The following is a 21417-nucleotide window of genomic DNA, read 5'->3' on the forward strand; positions in this document are numbered from 1 at the left end:
TTTACTTCCTCTGATGTTGTATTTATTTTATTGATTTATGTTGCCTGTTTTTCTCCACTATGACAAAATCTCTTTGAAGGGAGGGTTTTTACTTGCTTTGCTTCCTGCTGTAGCCCTAGAGCGTAGGCCAGTGTTTAGCACATAGTAAGTGCTCACTGATGATTGGCTGAGGGAACAACTGAATGTAATGACTTCATTATATTAAATATATTGGCTTTCAAGAGCTGGTGTAGATTAGCCTTTCAAGTGTTACAGCATCTCCTTGATTTGAGAAGTTGGGGAGGGGAGAGGTGGACGGTATCTTTTAACAAAAGATCCCCCCCACCCATATTTAGCAAAATGAATATCTAGCACCCCAGTCATGACTTCTTTCTCCATTACTCCCCTCCCTTTTAGGACTTCCTGGTACAGAAAGTTGAAACGCTTGTGTTCAGGTGTGTAGATGATTCAAGCAAGGAGGCAGACAGTGAAGGAAAAGAAAGTCTCCTGGAGGATGCATGCTTGAGGGAGGAGGGTGCGTGGGGTATGCTTTTAGAACTTTTTTAAATGGTTTGTTTGCTTGTTGGCTTTTTGAAGAGATTTGCCAGTACAGTAAAAGGCCTCGTACTCAATGAAATTTCACTTGTAATTAATTAGTTTGTATATCTAGAACTGGTTCTAATGAATCACTAATAAAAAATATTTTTGTAATTTACGGTTTCTAGAGGAAGGACAGGGTCCATAGGTGCCGATTGGGCTTGTTACATCTTTTGCACACAAACTGTACTCCTATCGCATGAACTTCCTTTTAAAGTTTCGGCTTCTTTGACGTGGAGCGAGCCTAGACACACGCAAAGCTGGATAAACCTAGGCGCGTTGAGTTTATGAACCTTTCGCCTCATTTCTTCTGGTCTGAGTGACATTCCTTTCTGCAGCAATTGCCTAGTGACAGTGGCCAAACTCAATCCCAGGGAGAAAAACAAAACAAAACAAACTACACCTAATTCTAAATTGAATGAGAAAGATGACCTTGTTGAAGTGGCGATATTAGCCCTACAAAGCATATACCTAAAGCATGCCATTCTGGGAAGGCACTGTACAAACAGTGACGAAATCATGGCTTCAGTTTCAGCTTTGCCACTGTATTATTCCACACAAAGCACTTCTTGTTACAGGAGGCTGTTTAAAACAGCAAGAGCAGTATGCCGTCCTCCATAAAAGGATTAATGTCAGTGTCTTCTGCGTACTTTGAATTCGCTCAAACAAGCACTTCAACGAAGAAACAGTCATACTCATTTCACTTACTCGGCAGAGAATGATATTAATAATGGATTATATTGGTTTTTGAGCTTATTGATGTTTTTAATAAGAAGGAAAGGGTAATATTAAACTATGAATTTTCATAGATGAAACTACTCTTTTATGTAGTGCTGGATTTTGCATGGTGTACAGAATGTCGGGGCCTATTTATACCTTTTAAAATTACATCTTAATTTCATGCAGCTAGAGTTTTTTTTTCCTTTTTAATCGTTTTATTAGGGGCTCATACAACTCTTATCACAATCCATACATATATCAATTGTTTAAAGCACATTTGTACATTCATTGCCCTCATCATTCTCAAAACATTTGCTCTCCACCTAAGCCCCTGGCATCAGTGTAGCTAGAGATCTAAATTGAAATCTTCAAAGTAAAGGTCATTCATTCCTTCTTGTACTTTCTGTACTCTCCTGACCTCTGCTGGTAAGGTCCAAGCTTGCATGTCTCTGCTCGTCTTCAGTCATGCATCTTAATATAAGGGGAGAGACACCAAAGTATCTAACCACTTGAAATTGAGCAGAGCTCTAAGATTTCTAATTCTAGAAAAGGAAGCTATTTAATATCCATCCATGCATGTACTGTGCCTTGACAGTCTGAATTATTAACTATGTTGCAGTGAGAGGAGCCTTGGATCAGATCAAACATGAGCTAATGTTGTGTGAATTATTTCTCAAAGGGCTCTTGAGTACTTACTATTCAGCTGGTCCTGCAGAGGATTTAAACAGGGTGCCTCAGATCAGTGGACTGTGGTGAATGGTAACAAGAAGATACTGGCCCTCCTTCTAATCCCTGTCCCACCTTGCCCCAATAGGAGAAGTCAATTCTAACTCACAGACAGCATGAATTGAAGATAAGAGGGTGTCACATTGATGACTTTAAAATAGTTTCTTCTCTGAAAATAGCTCAGGAGAAGAAAAACTACACAAGAATGTGTCCTGTTCTTAGGAGAGGTAAGGGGGAGAGGCCAAAGGTAATATAGGATGGCAATTAAATCAACTGCACAGTTTTCCTTTTGAGATAATGCTGTTCTGATATTTCAGAAGAGTAGACTTTTTTTTACCGCATTTAAAACATTATGCTGATAAGCATACATAGGACCCTGATCTTTATTTTTTATTACAATTTCCTATTTAAATGAGTCATTGTTTTTTTTAAGAACTAGATGGTTCCTCTTCTGAGGTAGTTTAAGTATATGATGAACTTGAATTTTCTTGTGTCAGAAAACATGGAGTAGTCAGAGAGTAAAAGGTCAGTCAAAAGGACTTGTTTGACAGGGATATATCGCTGATTAGCTAGGAGGCAGCATGATTCAAAAAGAATAACCTTTGTAATGGATTATAATACATTGAATAACCTTTAGATCACATTGATGTTAAAACTATTGAGAGGTAGAAAGGACAAATGTTTTCATAGTTAAATGATAGTAATATAGAAAGAATTATGAAAATAAATCCCCATTCTAGTATCAGTAGAGCCATAATTGATTCTGGCAAGGATTATCATTTGATGTTAATACTATTGGATAGAGTTATTAAAGAACAACTCAAAGAATACTACACGAATTTCTTATTAGTGATTAGTTACAGAATGGAATTTATCGGTTAGTATTGGAAAAATTGGACAAATACCACCTTAAACAAGTGATTGAACTTTGCTATCATGATACCTAGTAATTGATGTTGTGAACAAGGAACAGGATCTTGTTTGAGTTGCAAGACTTATATAGAGCTCAGTGGTTTAAATATATTAAAAAGAGCTGTAGAATCATCGCCAAAATCTAATTTAGACAATTGTTTTTCATTCTTATACCCATTATTAGCAGCTCTCCAATACCGGCCCCCTTCGCCCACCATAACACTAAGGGACTGTTAATTTAGTTACTGTATATATAGATTTGCCTATCCTGATTTCATATAAAGAAAATCATAGGAAAAAACCCAACAACAAGAAAATAAAACATAGAGAATCCAACAGAAAGCAGAAAATAACAGAAACTAGAAGAAATTAAAAATGGGCCAAAAGGGAAAACAAACGGTGATATATTAAATTTTAACTTTATCTGCAGTGCAGGAGAAAGACAGTGCTTTCTACTCCTTTTCAGTGTTGCAGCCTCAGAAAAGCACAGGAGCAGTTCTACCATATCCTATAGGGTCAGTGGGAATCACTATGGACTTGATGGCAGTGGGAAATACCCGCAGTAAGCCAACTTCCGGTGCACTCTGTCCAAGGGCAGGACTATTGACATCCCTCATCAGAGGTCCCAGGCAGTTCAGTGGAAGAAAGCCTCATCTAGTAATCATGGGAATGGTATAGAAAATGCTGTACCCAACATCAGCCAGACTGAATCCCAAGAAGAAGTCACCAAGACACATCATTTTCAAATTATCCTACTATGAGGAAAGGAGATTATAAAAGCAGCTAGGGAAAAGCAAACAGTCACGTATAAAGGTACTCCAGTAAGAGTATGTTTAGACCGATCAGCGGGAATGATGAAGAAGAGGAGGGAATGGAGTAACATATTACAAAAATTGAAGGAAAACAATGCAAATCCAAGAATACTTTAACTGGCCAAATTATCTATTAAGATAGATGGAGAAGTAAGAGTCGTCCCAGACAGGGACAACCTCAAAGATTACATAAAAAGAAACCCACCCCTACAAAAGATCCTTGCCGATCCAATATGGGCAGAAGATCAACACTCACCGAGGGCCAATAAGAGAGCATCACATCGAACTACTCCACCCACAGGGCGACAAAGAAGAAACAGCCCCCAGGATAGCATCAGCTCAACAGTGGAAAGAAGGCAAACATAAACCACACGCACAACACAAGCGAATAAGATAGGTAGATAGTAAAATATCCAACACAAAAGATACAAGATGACATCAAAGAGTCCATAGATGGATGTAATAATGCTGAATATCAAAGGCGTGAACTCAGGCATTAAAAAGCAGAGGCTAACAGACTGGCTCAGGAAACATAACCCATCAATCTGCTGCCTCCAGGAGACACATCTCAAGCTTGCAGACAAAAACAGGTTGAGAATTAGAGGCTGGAGAAAAATATACCAAGAAAATGCTGTGCCCCACTCAACTGACCGCATCACAACTTTGCATGTGTGTTGCTAGCCAGAGTCTCGCCAGTAATGTTGCTCTCTCAAATTTCTGTCACTGTCTTCCCTCATGAATTTTTTTCAGCAGGCTGATGCATGAGATTGGATTTTAAGAGGGTGCTGGTGACATGGTGGTTACTCATTGGGTTATAATCCACAAGGGCCACATGTCAAAATAACCAGCCGCTCCATGGAAGAGAGATAAGGCTCTTTACTCCCGTAAAGAGTTACAGTCTCAGAAACTCACAGAAGCAGTTTTCCCCTGTCCTGTTGGGTAGCCATGAGTCATACTTACATAACTTGATGGCAGTGAGTTTCAAGAGCAACCCCACACTGAGAGCAGTGTGGCTGGCTGCCATCTTTGAGAGGGCACAGCGTTTTGTTCCGTATTCATGTCAAAATATCACAAACAATGGATATGGATGCTCTGTAATGCATTTGACGCCCATGTTTATAAAGGCAAAAACCAAAAAGCCCAGTTTGAAGCCTGCATGGATGACAGTTCAAATCAACATTATGTTTATCTCCTGATGTGCTATAGTTGGGAAGGAACCATATTACCTGTGTAACATTCCAACCTGAATCTAATAATGAGGAAACAAAGCAGACAAAACTCGATCGTGAGATTTCAACAATGTCAATCCCTTGAGAGGCAGAGAAGGCAAGGGGATATCGTAGATGAAAGGAAACTAAAGTTACGTGCCAGTAAATACAATGCACGACCCTTAACTGGGTGCTTTAGCTCTCCATTCTCCCCAAAAGGGGGTGGGGGGGATTCCAAAGAATATTTTAGGGGCAAGTTGAGAATTTTGTGAAGGGATTATTTGTTAGGTAATAATGCATCAATTATAAAGTCCTTGAGTGTAATACTGGTACTATAGTTGGGTAGGAGAGTACATATTTGTGCATATTTAGAACATTTTAGGGATAAATTATTCATGATGTTTAGGTGAAATTAGGCAAAATGTTAGTAATTGATGGGTTCTGCTAAAGCATATGCAAGTATATGGCCAGAGCGTAAAGGCAGAATGAAATGAAACTGTAAGCTAGAGCCATCTTGTGAAGGCTCACCCGTGTGTGCTGTATTACAGAGACTGAAGGTTATTTATAGAGATTGTTATCTCTGGAAGGTTATAAAGTGTTTCAGCTGGTGGTAGCACTGAAGAGGCTTGATTGATGTCAGAGAGACCTGTAAGGAGCTACTGATTGGGTTAATAACTGCCTTAGTTAGGGCGGAGGTACATGAAGAATCAAGATATGAGATTGGACCAGGAAGTATAGTTTGGTTGTGGGAATTAAGATCAAAGGAAGTCCCAAACAACTTTAAAGTTTTAGTTTGACTCCGTGTGTAATGGTGTTTTAAATGCTTGGCAGGGAACACAGAGGCAAGCGATATGCTTGAGGAAATAGTTCTGAATGTGCTTGAGGGTCTGTTGAGCTTTCAGCTGGAGATTGTAAATACTGTTACAGTCTAACTTTGTCTCAGTGCTACTGAATCCATGGCAAAATGACGTTCTTTACCCTGTGTTTTTGGAGCACTTAAGTTCATAACTGTGAGATATGTTTTTGGCTGTATCTGAAAAATAATTGCTGAGACCGCTACCTGTTTCATGTTTTGTGGTAATATATATTTTATTGATGAATTGTTGATCTATGAGGGAGGAAAAAGGGACTTTCACATGCATTCAAGCCAAGATCTAATTAAACTGACAGCACTATAGAGTTAAATTTAAAACTTCATGTTGAACTACTGACAAATAAATTTTAAACCTACAACTTGTGGCATTTTCCCATGGTTCATCATGTTTCCTGCTTCTGTAGAGGAAAGAAAGACCTACTTAATGGTTCTAAAATTGTGCAAGTGTGCGTATGTGGTTTGTCCCTGCAGGGTGAGAATGTGTACAGGCCTGCTTCGTTTTACTGCATTTTGCAGTTGCTGTGTTTTTTACAGATTGGAGGTCTGTGGCAGCCTGGCGTCAGCCAAGTCTCTGGTTGCCATTTTCCCAACAGCATACACTCGCTCTGTGTCTCTGTGTCACCTGTTGATAATTTTCACAATATTTCAAACTTTTCAGCATGCTATCTATCACATACTAAATAGACTACAATATTGCGTAAACATAAATCTCACATGCACTGAAAACCAAAAATTCACGTCACTGGCATTCGTGAGTTAAGCTCTTCCCTGGGATGGTCTGGAACGGAAACTCCCATGGCTCTGAGGCGTGCCTGTGTAGGAGAAACATGCCTCCCAACGCGTGCCTTTTTGAACAAAAAGCATCATGACTTCCGAAAGTGATTCGTTGATCATTCCTAGTAATAAATATGAAAGATGGCAAAAGACCTGCTCGATCTCAGCAGGGTTGTTCCTGTCAGAGTGTGTTTTATGATTCTCTTGGGTTAGCTTGAGTTATTTGGGCTTAGGCTTTGAAGAAGCGAGGGGGAACGTGCAGAAGAAGAAGAAGAAAACAAAATGGCAATTTAGATCCATCTTAATTTTTCACAGCTTGACCTTCTCTAAAGTCACATTTAGCAGAAACATTAATTAGATTTCAGTGCCCCCACTGAGTTTTAAAATTAAACATGTTTCTGGAACCATCTGTAACATTTTATCACTAATAGTATCATGAAGAATATGTTCAGTGTTTTGAAAAATGAGAGAATTATAACAGTATCTTTTACTCACAAGTGATCATTTTTAATTATGAAGAACCCATCAAACTTTTAAAAAATTAAGTAATTTTCAAAGATTAAGAATATGCCTAGAAATAATAATGAAAATATTTTTATTGATGAGAAATTTGGGATTTTTTAAAATTTAGATTTATGCATCTTTTAAACCTAAGGATAATGATACGGGCAAATACCATCTGCCAGCATATACTGCCTGTTTGACACTACAGTGTTTCAAAGACCAACTCGGTTTTGAACTGCTGATCTGATGGTTAGCAGCCCAACGTGTAGCCCACTGTGCTACCAGGGCTCCTTATGTAAATTTGGGCAAGTTACTTAACTCCTTTGAGCCCTCGTATACAAAATGGGGATGGGTATACACACCTCATCAATTTTTAGTGTGGATTAGCGAGTTAATACAAGTGAAGCATTTGGGTTCATACGTGGTCCATGAAGTTGTCAGCCCTCTTTGGGGCAGTTTATGTGTTCTTCAGCTACAACACCCACTTTGAAGGAGACATCTGGTTTTATTTCCTGCTTTCCAACCAGAATTGGGTAGGTATAATACTGTTTGAGGATGGGGTGAGAGCAGGAAATTGTACATAGTCCCCTCTTTAACTTGTCTGCATACCTCTGATAGATGTTAATGGAAGATCATTTGCTAAGGTCTCTATACACTTCTTTAAGATTCAGGGAGTAGAAGTATAGATTCTCTACCACTTCTTGGTGTTTTATTTTGATACTTTGCCTCATTAATACTGAAATCATTCTGGTTGGTAGTTATTTATACTGAAAACTTCATCACTTAATGTTTAAATATTTATTACTGGCCACCTGGCAATTTTGTGATAGATGGAGTTTTTATGAGCTTACACGGTTATGAAAATATAATTTATGTAAATCCATAAATTTGTATATATGGCACCATTAAGCTATGTTTATAAACATTTCCCTCATTCTATGATTTTTCTTCTACCTTTACCTCTTGGGGTTAGTGGTGCTTTGGGGGTGGGATTTTCCCTACTATGCAGGAAAGCTGAGTGAAGCACCATCCCCCATTCAGGGGAGGCTTGTGTGCTGCGGAGCAGACGGCAGTAGAGCTTCCGGACTAAGGTCTAGGGAGAAAAGCCCTGTGGGTCACGGCAGTTCTGTTCAGGCAGCTGCTTGCCCTAAGTGGGGGGCCAACTCTGCAGCAACAGTCTCACCTCAACTTATTTTTTGAGCATAAAATATGTCCATAGAAGCATTATCTTTCCAATTAGTCTTCCATTTCCATTGCTGTTTGTTCTATTTGTCATTTTTATAGAGGCTGCAGAAAGGAAATTTGGTTATCAAGGAGAGTAAATAAAATCATAGAATATCAGCTGACTCACAGGAAAGGTTTATATTGTATTTTAGTTTCATGAAAATGACATCATTAATGAGATGCCTACTGTGTGCCAGACCCTGTTCTACGCAGTGGGGTCTAGCAAACATTGTAGGCCTTCCTGGAGTTGAGATTGGCTGTGGGAGAATGAAGGTTCCAAACAAAGTGACAAGGAACTTCTTGGTAACAAAGTCCCAAACATTAGATAGACTTCTTCCCTTGTCAGGGTCAAAGAAGTCGCCACAGACTTCTGTGCTGAAAAGGGTGTTTTTGCTGGTTTGTTTGAACAGAAGAACAGAGTACACGTGTGCTCTCTGCGGGTGACGGGCTTCCGACTAAAACAAAGAGGGAGCGGAGCATGCCTTGTGTGTTTTCTAAACTTACCCGTGAATGGGAGGTTCCTTAGGACTGAGTACAGGATTAGACAGCAGGGCTGCGTGCTGAGGGAAAATATTCCTCCTCTTGGAACCTACCCACATGAAGAAGAAGAAGGTTCTGTACCACTCTCAATGATTAATAGGGGAGGCTTGCATTAAATCCCAATTTAGTGTGACATGCAAGACTTCATAAGTCTCATCTTCTTTTGCTCCTCTTTTTTTTTCTTTTTAAGTACTTTGGAACGACTGAATTTTCTCATAGAAATAGCTATATAAATTACTTGTAAAAACATTTTTCTCAGGGAGGTAGGGGAAAAAGAGGAGCTGATACTGAGCTCAGGCAAAAAGAAAATGTTTGGAAAATGATGGCAACATATGTACAGATGCGTTTGGTACAGTTAATGTAGGGATTGCTCCAAGAGCTGTAAGAGCCCCAATAAAATGATTTATTAATCAAAATCAAATCTTTTTTCTCTTTGTGCTTGAAAAAAATCCTGATAACATTTCAATTCTTGGTTTAGACTTCACTCTTGCTGACATCCCTGGGGGAGTTTCACTCTTCTTTCCATCAGGACCTTGTCCTTATTCTTCTGTATGTGTCATAGCATCAGCCACATGACAGTACATTTGCGTGCCCATTGTCCTTAGCAAACTGAACTTCTGGAGGCAGCAACTATTGCGTATTCTGTTTTCTTATTTTTTTTTAGCCGAGTGCTTGTTACATATTAAGCATCAAGTATGTAAATGAAGAAATAAGGAAAAAATTTAGTTATACTTTGAATAATTCAAGTTCTCACTGAAAATAACAATATGATAGAATTCGGGGGGTGGGGGTGGGAATGAAAGAGTTTTGAAATTCTAAGCAGGTTCTTTTTGTTTCATAAATGAAATTTTAAGATATTTTAGAATTTACTTTCACTTAAAAGTTTTAGACTGTACAAATGTTTTAAAGTGTTGAAAAATCTAAGCATCTTTAACTATGGTATTGCTACTGAACTGCAATATTATCCAACTTAAACAATTGAATAGGGTACTTGTCATCCGATATAATATCACTGTTTTAATCATCCTGGAGCTCTGGAATAGTGTAAGGGGTTACATGTTGGGCTATTCCGCAAAGTCAGCAGTTCAAACCCACTAGCTACTCCTTGGGACAAAGGTGGGACTTTCTGCTTCCATAAGATCTATAGCCTTGAAACCCACAGGAGCAATTCTGTGTCCTAGAGGTCACTGTGAGTCTGAATTGACTCCTTGTCCTTGGCAGTGAATGTGCTTAATTAATGGTCCTTGGTTAGTAGCAAGTAGGAAATTGGTAAATAAATAAACCTAAAGGATTATAACAACGAATTTCAATTTTATTTTAGCAAAAGCACCTGGAAATTGAGAGAACTGCTAAGTGGCTAAAAATGCTAAAAGGATGGGAAAAATACAAGAACACCGAAAAGGTAATTAAAAATAATGTTAATTCCGTATGAATCTAAGTAAATCTAATAAAGATTTTCTTCATTAACTTTTCTTTTTAACGATTGAAAGTGTTAAGTTCATATATATTTTGAGGGTTTTTTTTTTTTAGCAGAATGCTTCAAATTGGTAGTCTTTATGTCATAAGTAACAGAAACCCATTTCAAATTGGTTTTCACAGTCTGAGGGTCTGTTGGCTGATCGGGGACAGGATTGATTTTAGGAGTGATTATATTCAGCAGTCCACTTGTAATGCCCATCTCTCAGATTCTTTCCATCTCTCTACTCTGCCTTCCTCAGTACCAGCTTCCCTTTGGGGACAAAATGATTCCATTAGTTCCAGGCACATGTTCATGTCACATTGTTCGGGAATGGAGGAAAAACTGGCTTCTCAGAGCTCTCCCTGAGGCATGAGCACAAAAGCTAGAAATTCCACCTGAAATCAGATCAGGATTCAAACCATTTCATAAGTGCCTTTCCTGAAGGCCTCCTTGTCCTTCAGGATGCAGTAGGAGTGCTCTATAAACTTCGCTTGTCAGCGCTCCCACACTTGATACGGCCTGTATTCAAGCCTCCAGACTTAGCACAATCATTTTGGCTGGTTCATTACGGTCATTTTCAGTGAAACTGGGCCTGGAACAAAAACACCGTTTAAGCTGTGAGTGAAGACTAGAAAGACTGCAGGCACCATGCTGCTGCTTCTGCTGCTGCTGCTGCTGCTGCCTGTGCCAAACTACTGGTACTTTCACAACCACTTCTGCCACCAACCCAAGACAACAGTGAAAAAGACAAGTAACATTACATTGTTGATATGAATAGTTTTAAGTTTTAACATCTGCCATCTAAGCCTTCATACCCTCATGGGTAAAATAGAGACAACCGTTCAAAAGGATAAAAAATTAATAATGTAATGCATATAAAGCACTTAGCATTGTGTCTTGCAGATAGTAAGCATTGTTAAATGTTAACTGTTTTTTTGGAAGGGAAGTTGGACAATATAAAATTTCTTAAAAAAAAAAAAAAAGAACTCTTTCCAAACCCTGGGAACCCTTGTGGTGGAATGGCTTATGCATTGGGCTACTAACTTCAAGGTTAGCAGTTTGAAATCAAAAGCTGACACATGGGAGAAAGATGAGACTTTCTAGTCCCTTAAAGAGTTACAGTCTTGGAAACCCACAGAAACAGTTCTTCTCTGTCCTATAGAGTTGCTAATGGTCAGAACTGACTCAATGGCAGTGAGAGAGAGAGTTTCATAACCCTACCAGCAAATCCTATTTTAATGAAATGTGAAAAGACCTAGAGTTAGAAAAACAAAAAGGGCAAGATAAACAAGTGGCCATCTAGCTCAGAAGCAACAAAGCCCACATGGAAGAGACACACCAGCCTTTGTGACCACGCGCTGTCGAAGGGATCAGGTCTCAAGTATCAAGGAACAAAAAATCATATAATTGAAAATGTGGGTGAGTGTAGAGTGGAGACTCAAAGCCCATTGATAGTCAACCGGACACCCCTTACTGAAGGGTTGTGGGGAGAAGATGAGCCAGTCAGGGTACAGGGTAACAATGATGAAACATATAACTTTCCTCTAGTTCTTAAATGCTTCTTCACCCGCCACTATCATGATCCCAATTCTACCTTACAAAACTGGCTAGACCAGAGGATCTACGTAGGTACAGTTAGCAACTGGAAACATAGGGAATCCAGGACAGATGACTCTTTCAAGACCAGTGATGAGAGTGGCGATGCCTGGAGGGTGGAGAGAATGTGGGGTAGAAAGTGGGAACTGATTACAAGAATCGACGTATAGCCTCCTCCCTGGGAGAGGGACAGGAGAGAAGAAGGCGGGGGGGGGGGCGTCAGACAGTATAATATATGACAAAATAATAGTAATTTATGAATGATGAAGGGATGGGGAGGGAAGGGGGAAATGAGCAGCAGATATTAAGGGCTTATGTAGAAGGCAAATGTTTTGAGAATGATGGTAACAAATGTACAAATGTGCTTGACACAATGGATGTATGTATGGAATGTGATAAGAATTGTACGAGCCCCCAATAAAATGATTTAAAAACAAAAAGTACATCTGAAACTGAAAGAACTCAAGAAAAACATTCGCGCCTCGAGTTGCAATATTAAAAGACTATGAGCAAAATATTGAATGATACAGAAAGCATCAAAAGAAGATAAAAAGAGTACACAGTCATTGTACCAAAAGGAACTAGCAGACTTCCACCATTTCTAGAGATAGAAAATGAACAAAGGGTCAGGGGTACTGAGGGAAGGAATTTAAGTTGCACCAGAAGCATTAGCCAAAAACAGTGCTCCTGGAATGGGAGGAATACCAATTGAAATGTTTCAACGAGCTCATGAAGCACTGGACGCACTTACTCTTCTACGCCAGAAAATTTAGAAGATCACTACTTGGAAAAAGGTGACCCAACAGAATGCTCAAAGCATAGAACAATATCATTGATAACACATGCAAGTTGTACCAGTACATTAACAAGGAGCTGGCAGAGGTTCAGGCTACATTCAGAAGAGAAGCTGGAACAAGAGTAGGTATCATTGCCGATGTTATGTGTATCTTGGCTGAAAGCAGAGAATACCAGAAAGCTGTTTACTTGTCTTTTACTGACTGTGCAACACATTTGACTGTGTGGATCATAACACACTGTGGGTCTGGGGTCTTAAAGGCTTGAAGGTAAACAAGCGGCCATCCAGCTCAGAAGCAACAAAGCCCACATGGAAGAAGCACACCAGCCTGTGTGATCACGAGGTGTTGAAGGAATCAGGTATAAGACATCATCAGAACAAAAAAATCTTACCATAGTGAATGAGGTGGGTAGTGCAGAGTGGAGCTCCAAAGCCCATTTGTGGTCCACTGGAGTTCCCCTTGCAGAGGGATCTAGGGGAGGAGATGAGCCAGTCAAGGTGCGATGTAGCACCGATGAAAAATACACCTTTCCTCTAGTTCCTAAATGCTCATCCCCTCCCCCACCCCATCATGATCTGAATTCTACCTTGACAGTCTGGCTATACCAGAGGATGTACACTGGTACAGATAGGAGCTGGAGGCACAGGGAATCCAGGGCGGATGATACCTTCAGGACCAACGGTGTGAGGGATGATACTGGGAGGGGAAAGGGAGAGTGGGTTGGGAAGAGGGAACTGATTACAAGGATCTATATGTGACCTCCTCCCTGGGGGACGGATAACAGAAAAGGGGTGAAGGGAGACATTAGACAGAGCAAGATATGACAAAATAATAATTGATAAAATATCAAGGCTCATGAGGGAGGAGTGAGTGGGGAGGGAGGGGAAAAATGAGGACCTGATGCCAAGGGCTTAAGTGGAGAGCAAATGTTTTGAGAATGATGAGGGCAATGAATGTACAGATGTGCTTTACACAATTGATGTATGCATGGCTTGTGATAAGAGTTGTATGAGCCCCTAATAAAACGATTAAAAATTTATTTAAATAAATAAAGAATGGTAATTACAGAATACATCATTGTGTTCAGGTGGAACCAATAAATGGATCAAGAGGTACTTGAGAGAACTGAACAAGGGAATTCTGCACGGTTTAAAACCATGAAGGATGTAGTATCCTCCTCGGGCTAATATCCTATCACCATACTTATTCAGTCTGTATGCTGAGCAAAGAATTAGAGCAAAAAAAATCTGAGAAGTTGGATTCTGGAAAGAAGAATATGGCATCAGGATGGGAAGAAGGCTTCTTAACAACCTCCAATATACAGGTGATAATCCTTCTTCCTTAAAGTGAGGAGGACCGAGCCCTTGCTGATGAAGATCAGGGATTGCAGCCTTCAGTGTGGATCAAATTTTCACAACTGAACCAATAGATAGAACATCACGGCTAACCGGGGAAAGGTTGCGCTCTCAAGGATTTTGTCGTGCTTAGATCCACAATCAGGTGCTCACGGAAGTGGCAGGCAGGAGATCAAATTATGCATTACATTGGTAAATCTGCTGCACAAGATCTCTTTGAGGTGTTGAAAAGCAGGAAGGTTACTGCGAGGACTAAGTGTGCCTTATCCAAGCAGTAGTATTTTCAGTTGTCTCACATGTATGTGAAAGTTGGACATTGTATAAGACCAAAGAGGTATCAATAACATTTGAATTATTTTGCTGGTGAAGAACATTGAAAGTACCAAGGAATACAAACAAACAAACAAACAGATCTGCCTTGGAAGATACAAAACCAGAATGTTGCTTAAAAGCAAGGTTGGCATGATTACATTTCACATACGTTGAACATGTCAGGAGAGACCAGTCCCTGGAGAAGGACATCGTGCTTGGTAAAGTAGAAGGGCAGTGAAAAGAGGAGGTCCCTCGACAAGATGGATTAGCAGTGACTGCAAAAAGGGCTCAAACATAAGCACGATTGTGAGGCTGGCCCAGGGCCGGGTAGTGTTTGGTTCTGTTGTGCATAGGGTCCGGGTCCCTGTGAATTGCAGCTGATTTGATGGGACCTAACAACATCACCCAACAGAAAGCAACTGCTAACATTTTTGTTCCTTTCCTCACACTTTGTTCTATGAAGCAATTTTTCTTTTTTATAGGTAATTGGTTACTGTATGCCAGCATATGCCAACAAGAATTCTAAGGAACAGCAGCAGCTTTTTGCATGTTCACACAATGAATATTACATTGCAGTACTATAGCGTAATAATTAAGAGACAGATATTAAATCCAGACTTTTCTGGGTTCAATCCCAAGTTCTGTCACTTACTAACTGTATGATCTTAGGCTCGGTATTTAACCTCCCACCCCACCCCCACCCTTAGTTGGCTATCTGTAAAATGGGGATAATAATAAGACTTAGCTCATAACCCAACCCGAAGCCCACTGCCATCTAGTCAGTTCCGACTCCTAACTCTGTAAGATGGAGCAGGACTGCTTCACAGGGCTTTCTGAGACTTCGCACTGGTTTTATCTGTCTTCTACAGAGCAGCAGGTGGGTCTGGTTTGCCTGTCTTGTGCTTACCAGCCCGCTACTTCCACATGCTGTGCTACCAGGACTTACCTCATAGGGCTATATAATTTAGATAATATACGTAGAATAGTACCGGACACTTAGTATTACGTGAGAAAAATTTCCTTGGTTAAATAAACTTGGGAAAATCAGTTAAAAGGGTAAGTAAGGTTTCTTTACTATAGGCCTCTGAAGTCTTCCATATTATGATATTTGCTATGAATTTCTAAGATTGGGCTTAAATTACATTAACCTTATGTGCAGTGAACTTTTAAAACTTTTTTTTCATGAAGTATCTCACAGGGATAATGCCATTTATCTTTTTGAGATAACTTAAACATTCTTACCTTAAAGTCTGTCAGGCTCTGATTATTTTATTTTTTTCATCAGGAATGAGCTTATTTGGAACTTTAATGTTAACGGCAATTTTAGCATTAGATTTACAACTCAGGATGTTTTTAAGAGGAATCAGTTCAGAGCAGAATACTAGTTACAACACCCGTGTTCTTGTTTAATACAATGCTGTCTCTTAAGATTGGCCTGAAGTTGACAACTATGTTACCTTCATCTTTGTGAAAAGATTGCTCAAGTGGTAGTTACAGAATAAATGTTGATGCCTCACACCTATCACACTCAGTGTAATGTACTATTTGTAGAATTATGGCTTTATGTTCTCTAGCACACATGGGTCTATGAAAGTATGTAAACCTCTGTGAAAATGAGCAATTCCACGCGGCCATTATGCGGCCAATAAGAGAGATTTTAACAGAGTCATTTCTTTGATGTATCATTTTAAAGCACTATCCACAGCTATACTGCTAGAATCATTGGATGATGCATAGGGTCCAATTTGGTAGGAAACAATGCGCCTTCTAAAAGACTTACAGCCTCCAAGTCATATCTAGTTTGAAATGGCATTGACGTTAAAAAAAAAAAGTAGCATATGTGTTTCTTCCCTTCCAAAGGTTAGATATGTTTTCTCTCCATACTTACACAGTAGCAATACAAAGAAAAATGTTAAAAGATTGAAATAAACATGTAACTCTGATAGAGACATTTTTAATTAAAACAAAAAACAAGTTCTGAAGAAAAAATCCGTGGAGGTTGTTTGGGTGGCTTTTTGGTTTCACAGTGACTGTCCACTCAGGTATAGTCAGAGCATATTTTAAAAATATATCCTATTCTATGATGGTATCTCTTTATGTGAAAATCATTCTGATTTAGCCAATTGTGTTATAATTGTGTCTGCACTATGTCACAGTATCAGCTTATGTAGATGCACATATATTTTGTTGATCAAATCACTGAATGGACCTTTGAGGCTATATTAGCCGGTATTTTACTGTCCTGAAGGGGAAAGCAAGGCATATTGTTTTTCAGTACATTTCCCAAGGCTACCCAGCTTGTTTTGAATTTGAATCCTTTCACCACAGCTTATTGGTGTATGACTTTGAGCTAGTTAACTTTTATTTCTCCTTCCACCCTCCCTTCCTCCTTTTAGGACCCACAGTACATGAATTGTTGAACGTGTACAGATTAAACTCTTACGTGACTGGACATTTTACACAAACAATGGGGGATGGTGATGGGGCAAAACTTCCAATACTAATTATTGACAGTGGCAGAAGCACACCGACCAGGTTAATACATGTTATAATAAAACAAGGAGGACATTAAAATAGTAAGTATATGGTAGTCCAGACCCATCATTCATTGGACACCCTCAAGGCAAAAGATCTGAACCAAAGTCCAGCGTCCACTACTTCTATACCCTTGGGATAGCAGCCATCTGCTTCTTCTTACATTAGGGAGTTGCAGCCTGACGTCCAAGGGTGAGTTTGAGGTAAAGCCCAGTTCACTTAGTGGGATTTCCACCTTGAGTCCTTCTGGCATGGCCTATGAAGGATGTTGTGTGGCTGCAAAGACTAGACTCTAACGTCCCAGTAGTCGAGCACATGGCCGGGTCACCAAGGTCTAAATAGAAACTAGGTCATTTAACCTTTCTACATCTTAATTTTCTCATCTCTAAAAGAGGGAAATAATTGCTCCCTTTTTAGGAATGTTACAAGGAATACATGCAAACATGGACCATGTGCTTCATATAACTTATAGCATAATGCAGCCTTATAATACACAGTCAGAAAATGTTAGTGTAACCTTTTTTACCATTATTTTGACTGTTCATCTTTATGCTCATCCCTGTCCCCACTCTCATTTACCTCTCATGGCAATAAGCAGCTTTTCATCTATTGATACATTCTATTACTTTAATAAAATTGTAATCTGAATAAGGTAGTATGCTTCGACAGGAATAACCATGACTTAGAAGTGAGAAGATGAACTACTTTCCTGTGCCTTGGTTTTTTGCTTTTACAATGCAATAGCACCTGCTGTGGGGTTTGTAATGACTGTCTGTTTTGTGGCTGCTAACCACACGTTCATACCCAGCCACTCAGGAGAAAGATGAGGCTTGCTTCTCCCATTAAAAACTTAAGTCTCGGAAATCCTACGAAGGGGTCACAAAGAGTCAGAATCGATTTGATAGCAGTGGGTTTGCCTGCATTACAGAATTATTGAAGAAAATGTGAGATCCTATTTAGATGAAATATTCTACACTACTTTTGCAATTGAGCAAATTTCGTTTTAACTGTTGTGCCTCGATGTAATTCCTACTTTGTTGTTGAACTTTCCAGAGTTTCTAAGGTAGTTAGAACTTATTAGGAAAGCTGCTTAACCATAGTATGTTTTGCGCCTCAAGTAAGAGTGTACATGTTTGAATACCATAAGCATCATTAACAAATCCGGCTGGACCAGAGGATGTACACTGGTACAGATAGGAACTGGAAAAACAGGGAATCCAAGACAGATGATCCGATCCTTCAGGACCAGTGGTCAGAGTGGCGATAGCGGGAGGGTGGAGGGAAGGTGGGATGAAAAGGGGAAACCGATTACAAGGATCTACATATAACCTCCTCCCTGGGGGATGGACAACAGAAAAGTGGGTGAAGGGAGACACCAGGCAGTGTAAGATATGACAAAATAATAATAATTTATAAATTATCAAGGGTTCATGAGAAAAGGGGGGAGGAGGGAGGGAGGGGGGAAATGAGGAGCTGACATCAAGGGCTCAAGTAGAAAGCAAATGTTTTGAGAATGACGATGGCAACAAATGTTCAAATGTGCTTGACACAATGGATGGATGTATGGATTGTGGTAAGAGTTGTACGAGACCCCAATAAAATGATTTTTTAAAATCTTTTTTGAGGGTCTCAGATTTTCTCTTTCTGTTGTATATTACTTACACACGTATTTGCTTCTTTAACTTTTACAACTTGAATTCCAGATACATTCTTTGTACATTTTAAGTTTTGAGCACAGTTATATTATCATTAGTTTAATACTTTTCGTACTTGGATTTTCTTAATATTATCCTGTTTTCTGCTCATTAGTTTATTAAGTCCTATTGGGCAGAAAAATGGAAACTATATGTGCCATCGTCCCATATTCATTTTATGAAATGTAGACTCTGGAGGAGAAGAGAAGAGACCGAAAGGACTTTGAATGTCCCCGAGAGAAGGGGTGGGTAGAGATGAGGCGTCACACAGCACCCTGTACTTGCCACAAGGACACACGCAGCCTGAAAAGGATCACATCAGAAGGTCCCAGAGAGTAGGAGAAAAATTTGGACAAAACTCAAAACCATAATAGAGACGAGGTTTACTAGGCAGATAATGACTGGTGGAACTCCTCAGCCTATGGCCCTATCCCTCAGGGTCTCGAACCGGACTCACCACCCTACCCCACTCCATCTCCTCCAGCCCCTTCCTGTGTTAGATAATCAACCATTTAAGATCAGAAGGGTAGCATTTACCCAAAGACCAAGCTCAGAGGGTTGGGAAAGGAGGAATGATGGAAATGGGAAATGCAGGGAGAACAGGGATACATGATGGTGCAGTGAGGATATTGCAATGGATAAGTTTTTAAAAATAAGTGTATGATTTGTTGAATGTAAAACTGATGATCGGCTTTGTAAACATCCACTTACCATAATTCACCCAAAAAATTGTAAAAAGGAATCAGTTACGATCTATAATGACCGTGAGACTAAATTTTTACTGAACAGACCCTTTCATTTTTCTCCACAGAGCCCCTGGTGGTGAGTCGGCTGGCGGGTTGTACCACTGACCTTGTAGTTAGCAGCCCGGTGCCTAACCTACAATGCCACCAAGGGTCCTTAATTAGTTAGTACTGTGAAAATAAAATATGGATATATTGACTAATTTGATTTTAAAGTACTAGGGTAAGCTTTTGTCAGTTTGTAACCTTGTATTTATTTTTCTTTCAATAAGTTTCATAGGAGAATTTACAAAGGCATTCCCCTCCAGCTCAGAGGTGAAGTCTGGGCTTTGCTTCTTGAGATCCCTAAAATGAAAGAGGAAACAAGAGACCTTTATAGTGTGAGTATCTAAAGCTAACTCATTATTTGAAATTCAAAAGTAAGTTTTCAAGGTGATGCGTTAGATATTCGTAGTGTCATTTGGATTATATTAAAATTAAACTGCTTTGGATTTTAAAGGCCCAATATGGTTTTTTTTTGTTGTTTTTACTTATTTGTTTGTTGCAATGTACTTCATAACTTTCAAATCCTTCAGCTGAACTATTTATTCTGTATCAATCAGTAATTGTCAAGTGCTTTTCAAATACAAGTAACTTAAAATGATCAATCAATATTGTGGCATACTTGTAAGAAATACTGAGTATTACCTGATTGCAGCCATTTCTTTCCAGTCTAATTTTCATAAAAAGATTTACTAACAATTTATTTGCTAAAAGATTTACAGTGTCAGCTTTAGGGTTTATGGGAAAATACCAGCATTTATCCAGTAGCTGTTTGTATACAATAAACTATCTTTACATATGAAAAAAATACTTTGATAGGACAGGCTGGATGAACTATCTGGAGGAAAAACAACGGGACCGACAGTTCCGGGGGGACTTGGGGTGGGGGGGTAGGGGGGGTAAGGAAGTAGTGTTGAACAAACCCAGGGACAAGGGAAAAACATAGGACCCCAAATGGTAGAGAAGGGGGAGTGGCAGGCATGGTGGGAAATGATCAAGGGTAAGGTTGCTTAGAGAAGAGGTATACTCTAGCCCAGGTGGCAATGAAGCATGGTAGTAGGGCAGGAGGAAAGTCAAGGGAGATGGAGGAAAGAGCTAGAAGTCAAAGGGCATCCATGGAGGTCTAGACAAAGACATGTACATGCAAATATATATAGGAGGATGGGGAAATAGATCTATGTGTCTATATTTATAGGTCAAGTATTAAGGTGGCGGAAGGACCTTGGGCCTCTACTCAAACACTCCCTCAATGCATGAATACCTTCTTTTATTAAATTGGAACTCTATGATGCTCACTCTCCCGACACAACGGCTGGAGCCAAAGTGGGTGAACAAGTAAATATGGTGAAGAAAGCTGATGGTGCCCGGCTATCAAAAGAGATAGTGACTGGGGTCTTAAAGGCTTGAAGATAAACAAGTGGCCATCTAGCTCAGAAGCAACAAAGTCCACATGGAAGAACACACCAGCCTGTGTGATCGAGTGGTCCCAAAGGGATCAGTTACCAGGCATCAAAGAACAAAAAATCATATCATTGACTGCACACCTCCATGATAGGATGGCTGAAGACAAATGGGTGCATAAGCAAATGTGGTGAAGAAAGCTGATCGTGCCCGGCTATCAAAAGAGATAGTGTTTGGGGACTTAAAGGCTTGAAGGTGAACAAGCGGCCATCTAGCTCAGAAGCAAAAAAGCCCACATGGAAGAAGCACACCGGCCAGTGCGATCACGAGGTGCCAAGGGACCAGGTATAAGGCATCATGCAAAAAAAACAACAACGATATAAGTGTGTATATATATTGTGTATATGTATATGTATATATATACCATATTAAATGAAGGGGGAAGTGCAGAGTGGAGACCCAAGGCCCAAGTGTCGGCCAATGGAGATCCCCTCATAGAGGGGTTTAGGAGAGGAGATGGGTTAATTAGGGTGTGAGGTAGTATCGATGAAGAACACAGCTTTCCCCCAGATCCTGGATGCTTCCTCCCCCCAACTACCATGATCCGAATTCT

The 21417-nt window shown here is 39.7% G+C and overlaps 1 protein-coding gene across 2 annotated transcripts in view; it reads left to right on the plus strand.

Moving 5' to 3' along the window:
- Nucleotides 1–21417, plus strand: part of USP6NL (USP6 N-terminal like) — a 167246-nt gene that overhangs the window by 107661 nt on the left and 38168 nt on the right. For both annotated transcript variants that reach the window (XM_075552389.1, XM_075552390.1), the window contains exons 6-7: nt 10192–10272; nt 19634–19741. In XM_075552389.1, coding sequence (XP_075408504.1) covers nt 10192–10272; nt 19634–19741 — 189 coding nt within the window. The remainder of the gene's footprint in view (nt 1–10191; nt 10273–19633; nt 19742–21417) is intronic.

Source organism: Tenrec ecaudatus, chromosome 6, assembly GCF_050624435.1.
Source record: "Tenrec ecaudatus isolate mTenEca1 chromosome 6, mTenEca1.hap1, whole genome shotgun sequence".
NCBI lineage: Eukaryota > Metazoa > Chordata > Mammalia > Afrosoricida > Tenrecidae > Tenrec > Tenrec ecaudatus.